General features: G+C 52.2%; 1 protein-coding gene across 1 annotated transcript in view; it reads left to right on the top strand.

Moving 5' to 3' along the window:
* The window catches only part of MYO1E (myosin IE), a 190,971-nt gene that overhangs the window by 60,071 nt on the left and 111,013 nt on the right, over nucleotides 1-19,887 (top strand). Inside the window, exon 2 of the mRNA XM_056130676.1 lies at nucleotides 19,289-19,432. Within this exon, the coding sequence (XP_055986651.1) occupies nucleotides 19,289-19,432 (144 nt within the window). The remainder of the gene's footprint in view (nucleotides 1-19,288; nucleotides 19,433-19,887) is intronic.

The raw sequence follows: 19,887 nt of genomic DNA on the forward strand, positions 1-19,887 counted from the left end.
CACGGTCCAGTCTGGGCAAAAAAGAATATGGTTAGGGAAAAAACAATAGCTGAGCCCAGACAGAGGGAACTGGCCAGGATTATTCTGAGTGTCAGCATCAGGAGAGACAGGGGAGCACTGAGGATCTGTTGGAGATTACAGCAGTAGAAACGGGAGGACGAAAGGCAACACGTGGGCCTGTGCAGGGAGGAGGAAGCTCTTCAGAGCCACCATTGGGCTGATTGATGAGATGGAAATAGCGACTTGGGTGTTGGATTGTATCAGTGCTACAGTTTAGTTTTTTATTTTAAATATAGGAGTAATGCTATTTATTCTGCCACTGATTAAGCTGATTGAATTGGGCATGATTCTACATTACTTTTTTTTTTTTAGTTTTTTTAATTGAATATCTGTGAGATAGGCCATGACAAAGCTGTTCTTAATGAGCTTCAGTCATACAATGATCCAGCACCCATCCCTCCACTGGTGTACATTTCCCACCACCAATGCCCCCTGTTTCTCTCCCACCACCCCCCACCACCCACCCCCATGCCCATCTTCCCTCTATGGGAGGCACTTTCTCTCTCTCTCTCTCTCTCTCTCTCTCTCTCTCTCTCTCTCTCCCTCTCCCTCTCCTTTTCCTTTTATGCATTATGGTTTGCAATACAGGTGCTAAGAGGTCATGGTGTTTGTCCAGGGCATTCAATATTTTTATCGGGAAGGTAAGACTGGAGCAGCTTTTCAATTGAGTGGCAACTTTGGGGTGTGGATATGACTGCTGAGGCTTCCGGAAGTACAAGGTGGTGGGGGTAGGTAGCCCATCTTGACCCTGAGAAAACCTGGAGATTTCAGTCACAAAACCCACATACCAGAATTTTCAGAAGATTATATCTTGGTGAGGTCTGTTCTGAGACAGTGGAGTCAGGCCGAGGGCATGGCAGTGCGTTGGGATTGTGGGAGCAAGCAGCTGCTGGGGGATCTGCTTGGGCGGGCACAGGTCAAACCTTCCCCCTCCAATTTACCCCTGCTGATAGCCATGCGTGGTTCCGAGATTAACTGCAGCTTTTGATTTCTTTCAAGATCTATTTCAAGATCTATTTAAAGATCTATTTAAAAATCTCTATAGCAAGGCCGGTAGTAGAGCTTACAGGGTGGCGCTGGAGTCGGTTCGTGGGGGTGACTGCCAGTGCTTCCAGGAGCATTGGGAAGTGGGGGAAGGTAGCCCATCCCGACTCCAAGAAAGCCTGGAGATTTCAGTCACAAAATCTGCATACCCGAATTTTCAACTGATCATATCTCAGTGAGGTCCATCTTGAGACAGTGGAGTCAGGCCTGGGGTATGGCGGCAATTTTGGATTGTGGAAACAAGCAGCTGCTGAGGGTTCTGCTTGGGTGGGTACCAGGCCAAGCTGCCCCCCTTCAGTTTACCCTGGTCTGTTCAGCTATTCGCAGATCTGAGATTAACTGTGGCTTTTGATCTCTTTCAAGAATAATTTATAGGTCTTTGAAATAAGGCCAATAAATGAGCTTGTATAGCTGAGCCGGAGGTGGTTTGATGGCAGGGCTCCCACATACCTAACTTTTGGCCGTTTAATTTCTTGGTAAACTTGGTCCCAAGTTGTTGGGGTCTGGCCAGAGGCACAGTGGCAATTTGGGGATATCAGGAAGAGCGCTATAGTTTTTGACATTAACTGTGGCATCTGAGAAAGGTATCAAAGTTATGTGAGGGCAGAGAGATAGTACAGGAGGCAAGACACTCGCCTTTCATGTGGCTGCTTCAGTTGCAGCCCAGCTTCATTCCCGCGAATGCATAGGCTTCCCCGAGCCCTGCCAGGAGTGATCCCTGAGCCCCGCCAGAGGCAATTCCTGAGCACAGCCAGAAATCAGCCTTGAGAACCTCCAGGTGTGACCCAACTGCCCCCCCCCCCCCCGCCCCATTAAAAAAAAGTTCTGCCATGAGTCCCTCCATGGTGGGGTCTGGCTGTGGAACTACTCCCTTGCGTGTGTGAGGCCCTGAGTTCCACTCGCAACACTGCAAAAAAAATATTCTCTCTTTCTGGGTGGGTTTGTTTTTTTTTTTGTTTTGTTTTTTGTTTTTTTTTTTTTGGTTTTAGGGCCATACCTGGTTATGCTCTGGGTTCACTCTTGGCAGCACTCCAGGGGCTTCATGTAGTGCTGGCAGTCGGATCCAAGTCGGAGCGATGTGTGAGACAAGCATCTTAGTCCCCTACTCGCTCTCTTGCCCCCTTATATATTTTTTCTTCTGTAATTCCTGTCTTAAGAAATACATGCTGAAATATAAGAAATGAAAGGAGCTGGTGGATATAACCTTTAATTAAACAGCTTAGATTTAAAAATCATATTCATATGGCAAGAGTGGCCGAATGTTATAATATTGTGGGGACAGGGCTTGGATTTCTTTGCTTAGTAACTTTTCTGAAATGTTAAAGTCATTTCCCAGTAGAAGGTTACATGCACTCACGCTCCCCTGATCCTACAAAGAAAATGGACAGACACGCAGCCGTCCTCTGCTGGGCCTGCCACCCGCTGCAGGGCTAGAAAGAGCCACTCCTGTCCCCTGCTCACCCTCCTCTCCCCTGACCATCTGCAGACGTGGCTCCGGGCCCCGAGTCCCCACGTCCCAGGGCAGTAGGTGCCACTGGCAGCCCTCCTCCCTCCTGTGCGAGCTCTCGGCCCAGGAACGGGTCAGTAGGAGAAGGGTTCTGTGTGGGTGCTGTGCTGTGCGCACTGCAGTGATGAGTGGATGGAAAAGAATGTGCCGCGCGAAGAGGCGGCCCGGGAACTCTGGGCTTGCCCTGCCTCTCCCCGCAGTGCCCGGCCTGGAAAACAGGAAGCAGCAGTAAAGTGGGAACCGGCTGTGGGCTGGAGACTGTCATGCCCCGTCAGCGTTAGAAGCGGGCATGGGGCAGGGCGCTGCCCGCCGCCCACCTCTCTCTCTGCTTCTCTCTGCCTTGATAATTTGGCCCTGTTTGGTTTTCTAAAGGGAGAGGCTTTCTGGCTGCAGTGACGACCTTGAAGTGCGCTGAGAAATGGTTCTGATGTGCTGTTTGTATTTCTTTGCTCTGTCTCTGGTTCAAAGCAGTGTAGCTCGCCACTGGTCAGGTGCTTCCCCTCCTCCCTCTTTATTTCTAAGTAGGCAAGATGAAGGGGGGAGAGAGAGAGAGAGAGAGAGAGAGAGAGAGAGAGAGAGAGAGAGAGAGAGAGAGAGAGAATATTATAGTCCAGCTTAATAGTAACATACAGGGGCTAGAGAGAGAGCACAGTGAGTAGGGCACTTGCCTTGCACATGGCTAACTTGGGTCTGATCCTCAGCATGCTGTATGTCCCACGAGCCTGCCAGAAGTGATCCCTGAGTTCAGAGCCAAGAGTAAGCCCTGAGCACTGCCAGGTGTGCCCCCAAACCTAATAACAGTAAAAATAATAATACAGGATTACGTGACAGAGCCATGATGGGGCTGGAGGGAAGCAGAGGGAACCTTCCCAGAACCCGTGAGGCCAGTGAGAGTTCGCTGCTCAGCCCTGTGCCATTCCTTTGGGGCCCTCTCAGGATGAGGGAGATTCTGTCTAGCCATAGGACAAAGACTGCCCAACCTGCTCTGCCTGATTGCTGGCTTGCTGTTGGGCTCCAGAGGGTGGTAGATGGCCCAGTAGTGAGACTGGAAATAGGACACAGCAGAGGCGGGGCTGCGAGAGCTTGGTTCTGCCCCCTTGGGCAGGAGTGTTTCCTGAGCTAGTGGGCTGTGCCCTCTCCTGCCAGTCCCACCTTGGCTGGCCTGCTTCCTGTCTCCAGGGCCACGGGCTCAGCCTGGCACTTCTGACTCCTCCTCTCCTGCCTTTCTTTTCCTTCTCTCTACTCTTCATGATTTCTCTGTTATTCTTCTGCATCCCCCGTGAGACATGCATCTGATGGCAGCTGGAGGCTTTGTGCTCTGTTGTCCTGTAGGCCAAGCTCCTTCCCGTCCTTGACTTCCTGAGCTTCCCTCCCTGTCTGCACGGCCTTGCCCCAGCCTCTGGCATCACCTTCCTGGACCGTGGAACAGGACCTAGAGTGTGTTCCTGCCCGTTCCTTCCTTGCATCCACTGAAGAGCTGTATAAAGAGGGGAAAAGGATCCTGCCTGGACCAAAAGTGTTTGCTCCCCAGCTGTTGCTCTTAGACTCATGTTGTAACCTCTTTGTGCCAGGTTTCCTAATCCTCAAAAGGGAGATTAATAATAATGCCAGCTGAGAGGTTTGCATTAAATGAAACGCTATTACAGCAATTTTAATAGGTTAATATCTATAAAGAGTTTATTAAGTTGCCTGGTATGTAATGAGCCCTTAATAGTTGATCAAGAAGGATTCCATTCTAGTTTTGTTTGTTTGGTTGGTTGGTTGGTTTTGATTTGGGAGTCACATCCAGCAGTGCTCAGGGCTCTGTGCTCAGGGATCCCTCCTGGAGGGGCTCATAGGGACACTGTGAGGTGCTGGGATGAAACCTGGGTCAGCACATGCAAGGCTGTGCCTTAAACCTTGTACTACCTTTTGGCTTCAGATTTCACACTGGCTTAGTGTTCCATCAGATACACTGGGGGAGTGGCTGCCTTCTGGCCCCCACACGATCCCCTGAGCAGTACAGGGGGCACTGTGCTAAACCCTGAACTGTGTCTCCCCAGTAGAGAGTAGGTTCACTCCTTGCCTGTACCAAAGGGAGTGTTGGTGTCCTTGGTTCCCCTTCTTAGCCCAGAAAGCATGGGGTTCCACCCTCCTTCCTTTTTGTTTTTCTTTTTGGGTCACACCCGGTGATGCACAGCGGTTACTCCTGGCTCTGCACTCAGGAATTACTCCTGACCGTGCTCAGGGGACCATATGGGATGCTGGGAATCGAACTTGGGTCAGACACGTGCCAGGCAAACGTGCTACCCACTGTCTATTGCTCCAGCCCCTCACCCTTCCTCCTTGATGTGTGAAGTCTACTTTGCCCCTGCAGAAACCCCCTAATGGGTCCTGGGGTCTCTTGTCATTCTGTGAGTCTCAGAAATGCAGTCCTTCTTGGGCTGCAGACACTGGCTTATGTTCAGATGAGAAAAGACCTGGGAGTTGGAGAGATAGTACAGCGGGGGTAAGGCGCTTGCCTAGCAGGTAGCTAACCTGGGCTTTATCCATGCATCCCATATAGTCCCTCGAGCCTGCCAGGAGTGATCCCTGAGTGTAAAGTCAGGAGTAGGCTCTGAACAGTGCTGGGTGTGCCCCCCAACCCCACCTCCTGCCCCACAAAAAAAAAACAAAGGAAAGAAAAAAGACCCCTAAAAAGGAGTGGTAGACCACCCCCTCTGCAGTGTGTCTGTAACTATAGCAATGTCACAGTTAGGTTGAGATTTTCATCACGCTGGCCAGGAAGTCCATAGTGCATGTTACTACAGCAACCTTAGCTCCGCTCTGGAGAGCACAGCCCTAACAATGGGGCCTTTCAGGGCTGGCCCCAAAGCCGGGTACTGATTTCGTCTATTCAGAGTACAATGGTCAGGGCAGAATGGAAAGGAGCCGCCCGTTGTTCTCAGCCTCCGTGGCCATCTGTAGCCTTGCGCATTGTCCATCCTTGAGTTCAACTTCGGTTTCTCCGGTAACACGCTGTGGATTTCACAGCCCACGTGCCTGCCCTGGCTGTGTGTCTCGCGGATGATTAAACCATGAGAAGATTCCGTGGGGGTGTACAGAAGTGTACTAGCAGGTGCCAGAGTCAGAAAGTGCCAAAAAAACATGTTCTAGAAAGGTGGTCCGCTTATGATTTGAAGACCAGGAAAACACCAGCTGGGCATGTTTGGGAGTATTCAGACCAGTCTTCAGAACCATTACATTTATTTGTCTCCTAGTCCTGAGACTAGGGTCGACTGTTTAAATACCAACTTGGGGGAAAGGGTGGTGGTGCTGGCCATAGCCGATAGTGCTCAGGATTTAGTCCTGGCTCTCTGCACAGGGATCCCTCCTGGTGGTGGTGGTGTGTGTGTGTGTGTGGGGGGGGGGGGGGGAGGGGAAACCCAGGGATCAGACCCAGGCCAGCCACTGGCCTCTAAATGACAATTTTTTAATGAAAAATTTTAGTGATGGTAACATTGACGATGTCAATAACAATGACAAAAGGCCATCACCCTTGTTCTTTTTCACAGCCACTGTAAACAAAGCCCCCCACGACCCCCCTTTCTTTTCGAGTCACAGGTTTTTTCAAAGTTGAATTTCCCCAATTTAGCATACAATTAGAGAAGCATGGTTTCCTTGCTATGATCATTGGGAGGAAGTTTCTGATTTTTTTTTTCCCTTTAGAGCATTTATGGTATTTTATTTATTCACATGGGTTGCCTGCGGATCAAACAACTTTGTTGTATATTTAGATCTCTAGAGAGTTGTTTGATTTCCTTCCCTGCTTTAATGCTCCCCGCATGCTTAAGGCCCCTGCCTTTTATCTCTCTCGGGATCTCTAGCTTATTTCTCTTTCAACTTTTGTCCTTGTCTTGAGCCACCCAACTGAAACAGGTGAATGAAACGGATTTTTCTCCAAGAGGGCAGAGCACCGTTTCTGTCCCGACAGTCTGCTTCCCTCAGCTCTTGCTGGACTGCTATAGGGTCACTCCCAGGAATCTTGGGGTATTGGTTATTTGCTTAGTCCAATCGTCCTTTGGACCTCCCAGAAAGGGATTGGGGGAGTGGGCAGGGTCACTGCCAGGGAGAGTATCAGGACTGCTGACCCTAATTTTCACTTCTCAGGGAGCTCGGGGCTCAGGAGAAAGGGACTTTTGTGCCCTTGGGAAACAGTGAAGTACAAACTCTCACAGCTTCTTTTGCAACCAGAAACCATGCAAATGTTTTGGCTTCTGGTCTTGCTGGCAGACAGGGGCACAGTCCTCTGTGAGGTTTCGGAGGTGGATGTCCCGTCTCCCCCCCCCCTCCCCCCCCCCCACCGCTTTGTTCCTGCTTCCCCGGAGTTCCCCATTCCCAGGAGTTTTCGATGTTCTGTCTGGGACTGTGCGCTAATATTAGCTTCTGAGCAATTCTTTCCTGAAGAAGAATCATGGAGGTTCTTGTTACTGTTGTGTTTGAGTGTCCTTACCAAGCAGGAGGGAGCTTTGCCACAAAGAGAACTTCCCCAGAGAGTTTAAAAAAAAAAAAAATTCTTCCTGGCTGCAGCATGGTAGGCTGTGGGCAGTGGCGCTGGGCCTCAGCCCTGTAGGCGCCACTCTTGCTTCCTTTCCTTTTCTTTCCTTCCTGTCTTTTCTTTTCTTTCACTTCCTTTTCTCCTGTTCTTATTTTGGGGCCATACCCAGCTGTGCTTAGGCTTACTCATGGCTCAGTGCTCAGGGATCACAACTGGTGGGGCTCGGTTTCTGGGGATTGAATTCGGGTCATCCATGGGCAAGGCAGGTGCCCTCCCTCTGCTCTTCCAGTGCCCTGCAAGGAGAACGTGAAGGGGACAGGCGGGGCCCCAGGCCAGCCAGCCCTGCTGTGACCCGCTCTCCTGGCTGGTCCATTTCCTGTCTGGACCCACCATGCCTGTGAGCTGAAAGCACATCCCCTTCTTTAGGGAGGGTGCTCCTCTATGGAGCCTGGGGCTGGCCGCCCAGTGGCCTTGCCATGGAGGCAGCTCAGGGGTGCGGAGAGCCAAGTGTGAGCTCTGACGTACAGGGAATGTGTCCCTGGGATTTTCACTCACACGCAGACCCAGCTCTTAACCTCATCAGATGTTGCAGTGGGCGTCTACAGACACCTTCTCTCTCTCTCTCTCTCTCTCTCTCTCTCTCTCTCTCTCTCTCTCTCTCTCTCTCTCTCTCTGTCCTGCCACTTGAGGATCAGAGTCCCTTCCTGGCTCTGTCACTCTAGAAACTTAATGAGCCGAAACACCTAGCGGAGCATTTGGGCACATGCCAGGTGCTCAGGAAAACACATGCCCACTCCCCAGCCTTGGAGAGTCAGCTCCGAGCATGGGCTGCTGTTTTGGTGCTGTGTCATATTGTCCAGCACTGCCAGTGCACCCGGGGTGCAGGCTCCAGAGACCTGTTTCTGCAAAACTGTGAGCAGGATACTGTGACCTGTCTGTGCCCCACAGTCCCGGCAGACATGGGGGGCCTGTGTTTCGTTTGCAGTTTCAGTCCTTCAGTCTGGAAGGCAGGAGTGCCACTGGCCTCTGCAGCCAGGGCCCTCCGGTCAGCTCTCAGCTTTCTCACGGCTGTGGACCACTCTTCTCCTTCACGCTTCTTTCTTGATTCCAGGCTGGTTGCACCGATGTGTGTGAATACGAGAAAGCGTGAGTGTATGAATGTATGTGTGTGAGCATGCGTTTCTACTACACTGTGTGAGTGTGTGTGTCTACTATATTGTTTGTGTGTGCATTTCTGCCACGTGTGTCCACATCTATATCATGTGTGTCTGCGGCCCCAGACCAGCCAGACTAGGCGGCTGGGGTTGTGCTGTGGCTACGTCAGAGGCAGAACGAGATGGGGAGACACGTTGGCCATTGGTTGGTGGTAGGGCTTGTGGTGTTCTTGGGATCCCACCATTGATGCACGTGTGCGCGCGCACGCACGCACACACACACACACACACACACACCCTTTGACATACCTCGAGCACCTTCCAGATTCTTCTCTGTATTAGCACCTCCTGGTACAGTGTCCTACAAGGGAAATCTCCTGCAGGCTCACCTCCTGAGGTGTTTCTGTTCACAGCCACCTTGGTTGGCTGTTCAGTTTCCATCTCAGCTTTTATTGGAGATGGTGGGCAAGGAATTCCATCAACCAAAATTGTTTTTCTCTCTTTTTTTAACTAAATTTGCTTACCCAGAGATGGCCCATTTCCAGCTCATTTTTTCCAGTGAAGGTAAATATTCTACGAGCACCCATCCATTGCGAGTTGTCTCATGTGTGGCCTTGCGTTCCCCTGAACCCAAGGGAGCTTTCTCAGGAAGAGAAGTCAGGCATTCTGGGGGCTGTTCTTGTCGCATTGGTGTGAACTGTGACACACTGGGCTGCTAAGTCAGACTCTGTTTTTCTTTTTTTCCTCAGAAAGGTGTGAATGGGGATTTCATTTTTATTGATTCCTGCTCCCACAGTAAGGCCATTCACAATAGTTCATTTTCTGGCACAAGAAGTTGTTGAGTTACCTTCCTGTTGGAATTCCTGCCTCAGCCAACAGCATGAACCAAGGAGCCTGGGTGTTGGTATTTCCCACTGGTCACCCCACAGCCATCCCTTCTCTCCCTGCAGGCCAAGCCTGGCTTCAGGGACTATAGCTTTTGCATGGAAACTGAGGACATTCCGTCTCCTGCTCCATCTGTGGAGGGAGGCCTGGGCTGAGGAATGGGAACCACTGGTTCCAGTCCACTGGGTAGCAGGGTCCCTGGATTCGAGTCTTAAACCATTGTTCTTGGAAACGGGCTGATGGCAGCCGGCTGTCCCAGAGAATCAATCCTTGCTTCATATGCAGGGTGGCTCACCCCGGGGCTGAGCCATAGAACAGTGGGGAGGCCAGGGTGACCCGGGTTCAATTGCCGGCATCCCATATAGTCCCCCAAGCACCACCAGGAGTGATTCCCAAGCAGAGTCAGGAGTGAGCCCTGAGCATCGCCGGGTGTGACCCAGAAGACTCTTTCTCACCCCACACAGGCAGAGTCACGTGAGCATCTGTTGCGAGGGGGAGTCCTGCCTTTTGAGCCCTTTGCCGCAGGGTTCGCAGAGCTCCGGTCCGTGGGTGCCAAGAGCCTTTGACTCGGGAGACGTTGGGCACGGCCCGGGGGAGGCAGTGTGGGCCGTGGCTCCACAGAGTAGTGGGAGGCCCTGTCTCGGCAGCATCTCTTCCCTGCACCTCCCGAATTGAAACGGGGAGAAGAGTCTTTGAAACTTCTTCCTGGGCTCAGACTGTAGCCTCAGGTACCCAGTGTCCCTGCTGAGCAGCTGGCCATGGGGACCCACTGCCCAATGGGAGTTTGAACCCAGCCTCATTCTCCAGGCAGATCCTGCGTGCCGGGCACAGCCCAGTGTGGTGCAGAACAATGAACAGAGAGAGCCCCATTCTTCGTGGAACGGACTCCCTGCTTGGGGGTCCACTCTGCCAGACTGTGCAGGGCACCCTGCAGCTTGGGAATAAACCTGCTTCGGGGCCAGAGAGACAGTACAGGGGTAAGGAGACCCAGGTTCGATCCCTGGCACTGTAGGATCCCTCGAGCCCTGCCAGGAGCGACCCCTGAGCACAGAGCCAGGAGTCAGCCCTGAGCACCCACTGGGTGTCGCCCCAAAATAAAACAACAAAAATGTGGTTGCTGAAGTGCCAGCTGAGAAGAGATAATAATGTTACAGCAACAGTGACAGCTCACTCTGAGTTCTGGCTTTATTCCCGGTGAGGGCTTGTTTCCCATGCGGTGAGGTGGAGCGCAGGGCTGGGCTGTGGCTCAGCAGAACAGTGCTCGTCTTGCATGCCTGCATGTGTGAGGCTCTGGCTCGATCCCTGGCACCACAAAGCAACAAGACTGAGGGCAGGCAGTCTCTGGCCTACAGTTAGTTTCCAGCGGGCACTTTCTTGAGTAAAAAGCAGTGGGGAGTGGGGCAAGTATTGGAGTGATGGCACGCGGGTAGGGCATTTGCCTCGCACGTGGCCAAACCTGGGTTTAATCTCCAGCACCCCATACAGTACCCCAAGTGCTACTAGGAGTAATTCCTGAGGTAAGAGCCAGGAGTGACCCCTGAGCGTCACCAGAGGTGTGCCCTCCCACACATCTCCTCCCAAGAAAAAGCAGTGGAAAGGGCTGGAAAGATAGTGCAGTGGGTAGGGCACTTACCTTGAGTGCATATAACCTAGGTTCAACCCCTGACATCCCCTAGGGTCCCCCAAGTTCCACCGGAAATGATCCCTGAGCTCAGAGCCAGGAGTAAGCCCTGAGCAATGCTAGGTGTGGCCTCCAAAGTAAAAGCAAAACCAAAATAAGCAAGCGGACTTCGTGGGCTGCCGGGCAGCGCAGGAAGCTGACTGGGCAGGGAGCAAGGACGCAGCAGGCCAGTGCCCCTCCCTGTAGAACTGCCATCGCTGCCAATAACCCCTGAGCTTCCTGTGAGAGGCCGTGCTGGTGAAGTACAGATTGGAGAGTCAGGTGCCCGGGTTTGGTGCCCAATTGCTGGGGCTGCTCGTGACCCCTCACTTTCTTTCAGATTAGTGCCCGTTCAGGTTGTGAGGATGCAGTGAATGCTCCAGAGGAAGTGGCCATCCAGCCAATGCACAGAGCGGATCTCTGCGGCGGGCAAAAAATGTGACCAGAAGGGCAAGCACAGTGCTGGAGCCAGAGGAGGGATTCCCCTGGCTGCAAGGGAGGGTCTCAGGCAGGGAGCCGGGGTCTCGTGGAGTAGGCAGCTCCTGGACAGGCACGTGAGGCCCTCATGACAGCAAGCTGGGGTTCCGCTGCTGTGAGGGATGGTCTGCGCAGCCCAGAGAACTGGGCTGGGGAAGGAAAGGCATTTAAAAGCCAGAACAGCCCAGCAGAGAATGGAACAGAGGGATGCCCAGGGTGGGAAGAGGAGGCATACCCCAGGGCTGTGGCATGCCCTCCTGGCCTCGGGTTGCTGTAAGGTAGTGGTGGCAGCAGCGTTTCTGGCTGTGGTGCTTGCATGTCTCTGCACCAAGCCTGCTGGGGCACACACTCAGAGGCACAGTTTGTCATGGCTTTGGGGCTCATTAGAAACGGTGCTGCAGGCATGGGTCCCAGAGGCAGGTGGGGGGTGCTGAGCTGCCCCTTGGCTCTGCGCTCAGGGATCCCTTTAAGTGAGGCTCTGGAGACCCTATTAGGTGCAGGCGATGGAACTGGGACAACTTTGTGCCAGGCCAACTCTGTAACCCCTGTGCTAACTCTTCCAGCTCACCACATTTGCGTTGTCTTCATTATTACACTAACACATTTTACAGGTGTAAGACAAATGCACCAAATGGGTCATTTTATGGAGATCATTGTTTACGATTTGGACAAATCAAGCTACTTAGAAGAGCATTTTAAACCTAGAACTAATGGAACTTAAATGCAGCAAAGTTCTCAGAGGAGTTGAAAATTGCCCAGGCTTCAGGACCCCATGAGTATAATATAGAGTAGAACTCGTCAGTGCTCTGGGACGGGAGGAGACGTGGGGGTGAGGGTGTCTAGAGCATTTTTGCTTCAAGTGCTCTTCATGCCAGAGGGATTCAGGCAGAAGGACATACAGATCCGAGTGCCCCTGACATGCTGGAGAGGAGATTGCTTCGCAGATCTGTGGTCCAGTTGTGGGCAGCTGCTCGGCGGGGACACGCACCCCATCCTGTGTGTGGCATGGGGCCCAGCAAAACTGCCAGAATTGGGTAATTGTCGCCATCACCCACACAAGGGGCCACTCTGCAGTTCCTGCGCAGAGCTCCTGTAACCCCATGATACGGAACCTTGATTGTATTTTGTGTCTTGGGAGAAGCAGTGACTGAATATCTGAAAAGTGTTCTGAGCAGTTCTTGGTCTCGATCAGTTCCAGGAGCCTAACTCACCAGCCTAAGAGGCTACTGGGTGTTGGAGATTTTATTCTTTCTGCTCAGAAAGGTGCTGCCAGTTAGGCTCGTGGAAGAGGCACCCTTGTTTCAGTGGGAATCCGCAGAAGCGCACTGTGGATCGAGCAGAATGTATTCAGCACTCACATGTAACGTTTCAGAACTGTTCTTGCAGATACAGAATGCTCCCCTGGGCGCAGCTTTTCGGGCAGAGCAAGTCAGGAACTTAAATGTTTCTTTCCCTAACCAGCAGCACCTTTCTAAGCAGAAAGAATAAAATCTCGGAACCCTTCGAGTTTGCTGGGGTTGATTTGGAATAATGAAATTCCGGTTTTATACCTAAAAATGTATGACCCATGCATTCTAATATTTACATATTTCATTTTATTTTAGACTATTTTCATATTCCTTATGTTGATTTGGTTTATGTTTCCGCTGAAAACAACTCTGCATGTTCTTATAAATAGATCCATAAATACATAGGTTTTATATATTTATTTTATAAACATATGCTCAGTAGAAAATGCTGTGCATGCTGTACCATAAACAGCCACAGCATTTTTAACAACCATAGTTCATGCTTGGAGAGCATCAGACGCCGTTAGAATTAGGGCACCATACTATTACTTGCTTTTATTTCTTACTTGCTTGACTTTATGATGTGTGTGTGTGTGTGTGTGTGTGTGTGTGTGTGTGTGTTTGTGGGGAGGGGGGATTGTTGCACTATACCTGGCAGTGCTTAGTTCTCACTCCCTGCTTCTGTGCTCAAGGATCACTCCTGGCAGTGCTCACGGGACCGTAAGTGGTGGCAGGGATCTAACTGAGGGCATCCTTGTGTAAGGCAAGGCCTTACCCTGCTGTACTATGCCTTTATTATTATTATTATTTCTACTACTACTTTAGGGCTGGAGCTGTTGCACAGCGGTAGGGCGTTTGCCTTGTACGCAACCAGCCTGGCCGAGCCGGGTTTGATTCCTCCGCCCCTCTTGGAGAGCCCGGCAAGCTACCGAGTATCTCTCCTGCACGGCAAAGCCTGGCAAGCTACCCGTGACGTGTTCAATATGCCAAACACAGTAACAACAAGTCTCAAAATGGAGACGTTACTCCACTCAAGCAAATCGATGAACAATGGGAGGACAGTGACAGTGACTACTACTTTTATGACAATCCCTTTCTCCTCATCTTAGGGAGTCTGGCCAGTATTGCAGCCCGCTGAGTGCCAGTCTGTTTTCCCCCCACATTCATGTCATGGCATGAAACCAGCTTGCCCCTCTGGATAGGGGGGTGGGGTTGGTGTGATTCATCCCTCCTGGCTCTGACCCGTCACCCTGGGGAAGTCCTGTTCCTAGTTTGGGAGGATTTCCCCTGGCTTTTCTGGGCTCTGGCTGGTCATGGATGGCTCCCTGCGGCTGAGGCGGCCGCTTTCTGTTCCCTGCATTACAGCTGCACACCCTGCTCCTCTCAAGGTGCGCTGCAGGGCGGTGAGTCACACTTACCCTCCCTTGGGCCCTGCTCCCGTAGACCCGGGCCTTCCCCAAGTCTGAGTCTGCTCAGGAGCTGCACACCTGCCGATTCCAGACCCCGCCCAGCCCTGGGCCTTGGGATTGTGCTGTGCAACTCCAGGGAGCCAAGGAAAGGAAGCTGGGTCTCCCTGAGACAGGTCTCTGTTGGCGGGGTCACACAAGCACGGCTCTGCATCCATGGATCCCGCCTCTCAGTGTTGTTGCCACCCCTCCACCCAGGTCCTCAGAGCAGAGTCAGTCTATCCTCCCAGGGGGTGGATAGACTGCCAGGGGGTGGGTAGCAGAGGGGCTGTAGCAGCCATGTCTCTGTGTGTTGGGAGGATTCAGTGAGATCAGTTAAAGTGCCAGTCACGGGCCGGAGAGAAGGCTCAGTGCCTTGCACACAACTTACCCATGCTTGATGCCTGACAATGAATGGTTTACAGAGCGCCATCAGGAGTGATCCCCCAGCAGAGAACCAGGAGTAAGCCCCAAGCACCATCAGGTGTGACCCCAAACCCCTCCGTCAAAAAAAAAAAAGCATAGAGCCAGGAGTAAGCCCTGAACACTGCCAGGTGTGGCCTAAAAACCAAAAGGAGAAAAAAGTAAAAGGTAACGCTTCAGGCTCTGTTTATTCATTTAGTAAATAGTTAAATCCACCCAAGGATTGAGGGGATTGGGCCACCCCTCCCCCACCCCAGTCCTCCAGAGCAGACCCTCTCTCTGCTCTCTGCTCAGAGCAGCGCAGCGCTCACCATGGCTGCCTCAGACACATCTTCACCTCGCTGGAGCAGTGGGGGGTCACATTCCATAGGCTGAGTGACACCGCAAGCCCGGCTGGGTTCCTGTGCTTGGCACAGAGGAGACAAACAGATGCTTATTTGTGGCTGGTTTTTCCTCGTATTAGAAATGTTCTGTGCCAGTCACATAGCAGAAGTCCATAAAGTAGAACTCTCAGATTGTCAGTCAAAAGATTAAAAGGACACATATGGTTCCATTCCTTTCCTGGTCACATTCACCCAACAGAAAAATTCCTTTAGGGGCCGGAAAAAGAGTGCCAAGGGCTGGCTGAGATCCAGATCTGACCCCTGGCTCTGTGTGGTCCCCAGCACCAAGTCAGGTGTGGACAGGTGTTCCCTGAGCATTACAAGGTGTAACTACTCACCTCCCCCCCAAAAAAAAAATCCAGAAAAGATAAGAGGAAGAGATATCCTATTAATAAAGCAAACTCAAGGCTGGAACAGGGGATAAGATGCTTTCTTGCCTTGCATACGGCTGATCTTGGTTTGAAACCCGGCAATGCATAGGGCCCCCTGAACCCTGCAAGGAGTAAACCCTGAATACTACCAGCTGTGGCCCAAAACAAACCAGAAAAGCAAGCTTAGTAAACAGTGGGACCCCTATTTTATCTTCACAGGATCAATATGACTCATCTGACTTCCATGCACTCCCAACACTGGGGCTATCGGTTTATTTCCAGTCTTACTGAAAGTCAGATCTGATCCCGTGTCACCGACCAGACCATCTTCCAATCCACCTTGCAAGCCCTGGTGCAGCAGCCTGCTACTTAGTGATGCCCTTGGCCTTTGGCCTCAGAGTCCCTCAGCACCCAGCACCTCTCCCCAGAGCCTCTCTTCTGTTCTGGAGAAGTATTGAAGTGCATGCCCTTTAAGATGCAGTCAAATGCAGACAATTGCAGTCCTACTTAGCCTGTTGATTGCCTATTTTGCGGACCTGTTATGTTTCACTGGTGGGGTGGAGGTGGGTGCACACTTGGAGGGGATGGGGGCTACTCCTGGGTCTGTGCTGGATCTCTCCTGGAGGTGCTTGGGGGAAGGGGGACCCATGTGGTACTCTGGATAGAACCGTGGTTGGTGGTGAGCACAGCAAGCGCCCTGACTGCTGTCCTACCTCTCCGGCCTTGCGGAACCTTCTATACGGTTCAGGCAAATCCCTCTGAAGGAGCTGCAGAGCAAGTGTGCGGGGCGCATGTGCTGTATTTGATTTTTCATCATACATCCAGCTTTCATCGCGGCAACAGATGCTCTTGCTGTTGATGTGAGAACAATTATTAGTGGAACTGAAGAGGGCATAGATTGTATTGGGGACATTGGGCCACCCCAGCTGTCCTCAGCACTTACCCCTAACTACTCCCCTCGGGATCACTCCTGGCAGTGCCCGGGGACCCTGTGTCGTGCGGGGATACAGCTGGGGGCGGCTCCATGAATTTTATTTTTGTTGAGTGAACTGATTATCTGTGGGTTGGTGGGACAAAGACTGGATGCCCGTTTCCAGTTGCTCTGTGGAATGCTGAGTGACTTGCATGCTCCTGTGAGAACTCTCGCCTGTGGAGAGGGAGATGGGGGGCATGGGGGGGACGTTGATGGTTCCGTCAGGGTAAGGCCAGGAAGGAAAACTCCCGGGGAGGGGGCTGCCTCCCCCTGGGCTCCACCCGCTTTCTCCTGGAGAGTGAAGCACCTGGAGAGAACAATCCCGCCTCTGTGCGCTGACTCACCTTCCCGCGCCAGGCCCCACCCAGCACGCCCAGCTCCAGTCTCTCCACCTTGAAAGGCGTCAGAGGCTCTGGGAGTGCCTGCTTCCTCCTGGGGAAGGCGTGTCAGGGTGCTGCCTCGGAGGGGGGCACCCCACGCATGTCTGTGGGTGAGAGGCTGAGCCCTAGTTCCAGGATTGGCGGGGAGGACCTGCCACCCGGGCACCCACCCCAGCTGTGCTGAGAGCGCGCCTCAGGCTCTGCTAGGAAACTCAGGGTTCTCGGGGGGACCCCAGGCAGTGCTGGAGGTTGAACTCGGTTCTGCCATATGGAAAGACCCTGTCCCCTCTCTCTCTCTCTCTCTCTCTCTCTCTCTCTCTCTCTCTCTCTCTCTCTCTGACCTTTTGCAGCTTCTTGTGTTTTCTTCATTTGTTTCTGGACCACACCTGGCTCTGTGCTCCGGGAACATTCTTGGCTGGGCTCTCGAGACTGGGGGAGGGGAGGGGTGCCAGGGATGAAACCCAGGTTGGCCACAAGCAAGGCAAACACCCTGCCCATGACACTATCTCTCTAGCCCATTTTGCTGCTTTTTTTTACTCAAGAAAGTGCCCACTGGAAACTAACTGTAGGCCAGAGACTGCCTGCCCTCAGTCTTGTTGCTTTGTGGTGCCAGGGATGGAGGCAGAGCCTCACACATGCACACATGCAAGACGAGCACTGTTCTGCTGAGCCACAGTCCGGCCCTGCGTTCCACCTCACCTCATGGGAAACACGCCCTCACTGGGACTAAAGTCAGAACTCTTGGAGTGAGCTGTCACTGTTGTTGTGACATTATTATCTCTTCTCAGCTGGCACTTCAGCAACCACATTTTTGTTGTTTTATTTTGGGGCGACACCCAGTGGGTGCTCAGGGCTGACTCCTGGCTCTGTGCTTAGAGATTGCTCCTGGCAGGGCACAAGGGATCCTACAGTGCTAGGGATCAAACCTGGGTCTCCTTACCCCTATACTGTCTCTCTCTTCCTCAGCACTACACTTTCCCCTTTGTAGGCATCTTATAGGAAACTGAGTTCCCTGTGAAGACCTGTGCTTGTTTGAGCCTGGAGGAATTACCAGTTCAGAAGGGAATGGCAGGGAAGAGAAGCTGAGCCTTGAGGAACGATAACTTGGTTCCATGGCCTCTCTCTCTCTCTCTCTCTCTCTCTCTCTCTCTGGTGGGGGAGCAAAAGGCAGTTTGACTTCTCCCAACACGTAGCCAAGCTCTGAAACAGACACACACACACACACACAGAGTGTAGACAAGACAAGGAAAGGTGAAGATTATTGGTCTACAACCCTAGAACTTTCTAGAACAGCAGTTGGCAGCCTAGCAGCAACTTGCAGCTGGTTTGGGGCAGAGGATGGAGTCTAGTTGGAAACTAACTTTTCCCGTTGCTCTCCGCTGCTCAGGCATTGGCTGTGCTTTAAGTCAGGCTGATGGAAAAGTCACTGTGATCCGACTCTTGTTCCCTTCTGAGAGAGCAAATAATTTTCCTACGTTGCCATAGAGGTTGTTCAGGCTTCTGTGACTGGGATGAGAGCCTCCAAGTCTGAGGTTGGCGTCCATCGTGTCCTTCTGAGGGCTCTGGTTGCCACCTCTCAGTCCCCTCCCTCCATCTATCTCATCTCAACTGGAGGTTTGGCTGAGGAAGAAGGCGGCAAAGAAAGATTAGGGCCTGCGGTTCAGGCAGAGCCCTTAGAAGGTCAGGGACACTTGCTGTCCTTCTCATCTGTGAAATAGACATGAGGATGCATAGCTGTGAGGTGGGTCCTTCCCGTCAGTCACACTTGGCCTTGACGACAGAGATGGTGACCAACTGACTATAACTGTCAGACTGTGTTTTCATCTTCAATGCCAGGAGAAAGTGGTTGCTAATAAAGATGGTGTTCTTTTCAACCAACGGAGTCTATTTTGGAGATGCTCCATCATTCAGTTGCCTTTTTTTCTTAATTAAGACATCAGGATTTACAAAGTTTTCCATAATAGAGTTTCGGGCATACAATGTTCCAAAACCAGCCCCACCACTAGTGTCAGCCTCCCTCCCGACAGGCACATTTTTAAGTTTGGTTGTTGTCGTCTGGATCTCCTGCTTGTGGTATGATCGATACTGTGGCTGAGATAGATACAAATTTAGTTGTCATCTTCAGCGGGACAGGCAGAAACATCTAGAAAGGGCGTAGGAAAACGATATGAAGAAACCTGTTGAGGTGAGCTCATCCCGGACCTGGTGCTTGCTGGACCATCCGGCTTCCCCCTGCGTGCGGGAGAAGGGTCTTCCCTGGGGCTGTGCTCTTGTTCCCTGGGCTCCCCCGGTTACTCGTGTCTACATGTTTTTTCAGTGCGGAGGACAGTTAGTTCCTAGTGGGAGACCAGGTGGTGACTGACATGCCCCGGCCCTGGTTGTCACCCTTTATTGCACTCCTGAGCCCACCATTGCCAGACAAGTCTAGCTCTTTCTGTTTCATGGCTTCATTTCACAAGTTGCTCAACAGCGTCCAAGCTGATGAAAACATGGGCCATAACCGTGGATCTCTTACTGTGCCTGGTGCCTCCGTTTGTTTGGTCTCGTCTTTCCAGCGACCCATCTCCCCGTTTCGCAAACCCCATAGTGTGAGCTCTGTAGTGAGCTCAGTGCAGCAGTGGGGACACATCGCCCCCTGGGCGCTGCTTGTTCTGCGTTGGGTGTGTGGGCACCGAGGAAGTCGTGACTTTTCACACTCCTAACAGCTGTGTGTTTCCCCAGGGGAGCAAAGGTGCTTACCGCTACCACTGGCAGAGCCACAATGTCAAGCACAGCGGCGTGGATGACATGGTCCTGCTCTCCAAGATCACAGAGAACGCCATCGTGGAGAACCTGAAGAAGAGATACATGGACGATTACATTTTTGTATCCTTTGTGGGTTTCCTGAGAATGACAGATGTGGCTTCTTCCTCCTTTTGGAAGTTCTCTCTGAAGTTTGCGATGGGCCGTATGTACTCATGTCACCTTGTCCTGTTTCCCCATGTGGTTTTATCCTTCTGGGTCATGGGTCCAGGAAAGGCAAAAAAATGATAGGAAATCATGCGATCAGATGCAGGCTGTCTCTGACTGCGCGGCTCAGTGACTCTGTCCTTCAGATGTGCTCCTGTAGGGCACGTGGTACCTGAAGCTTCAGCTTTTCTGAGAGCAGCAGTGCCACAGACAGCTATTAGCACTGCCCGCCTGCAAGGCAGCTGGACTTGGAAGGGTGAGGATGGATGGGCTCAGGGGCTGGAGAGTCAGCAAAGGGGCTAATGTCATCCACCCAGGTTTGATTCCCGGTATGGTCCCCCAAGCCCACTCAGGGTGGTTCCTGAGTGCAG

Source organism: Sorex fumeus, unplaced genomic scaffold (genome assembly GCF_029834395.1).
Source record: "Sorex fumeus unplaced genomic scaffold, SorFum_2.1 ptg000081l, whole genome shotgun sequence".
NCBI lineage: Eukaryota > Metazoa > Chordata > Mammalia > Eulipotyphla > Soricidae > Sorex > Sorex fumeus.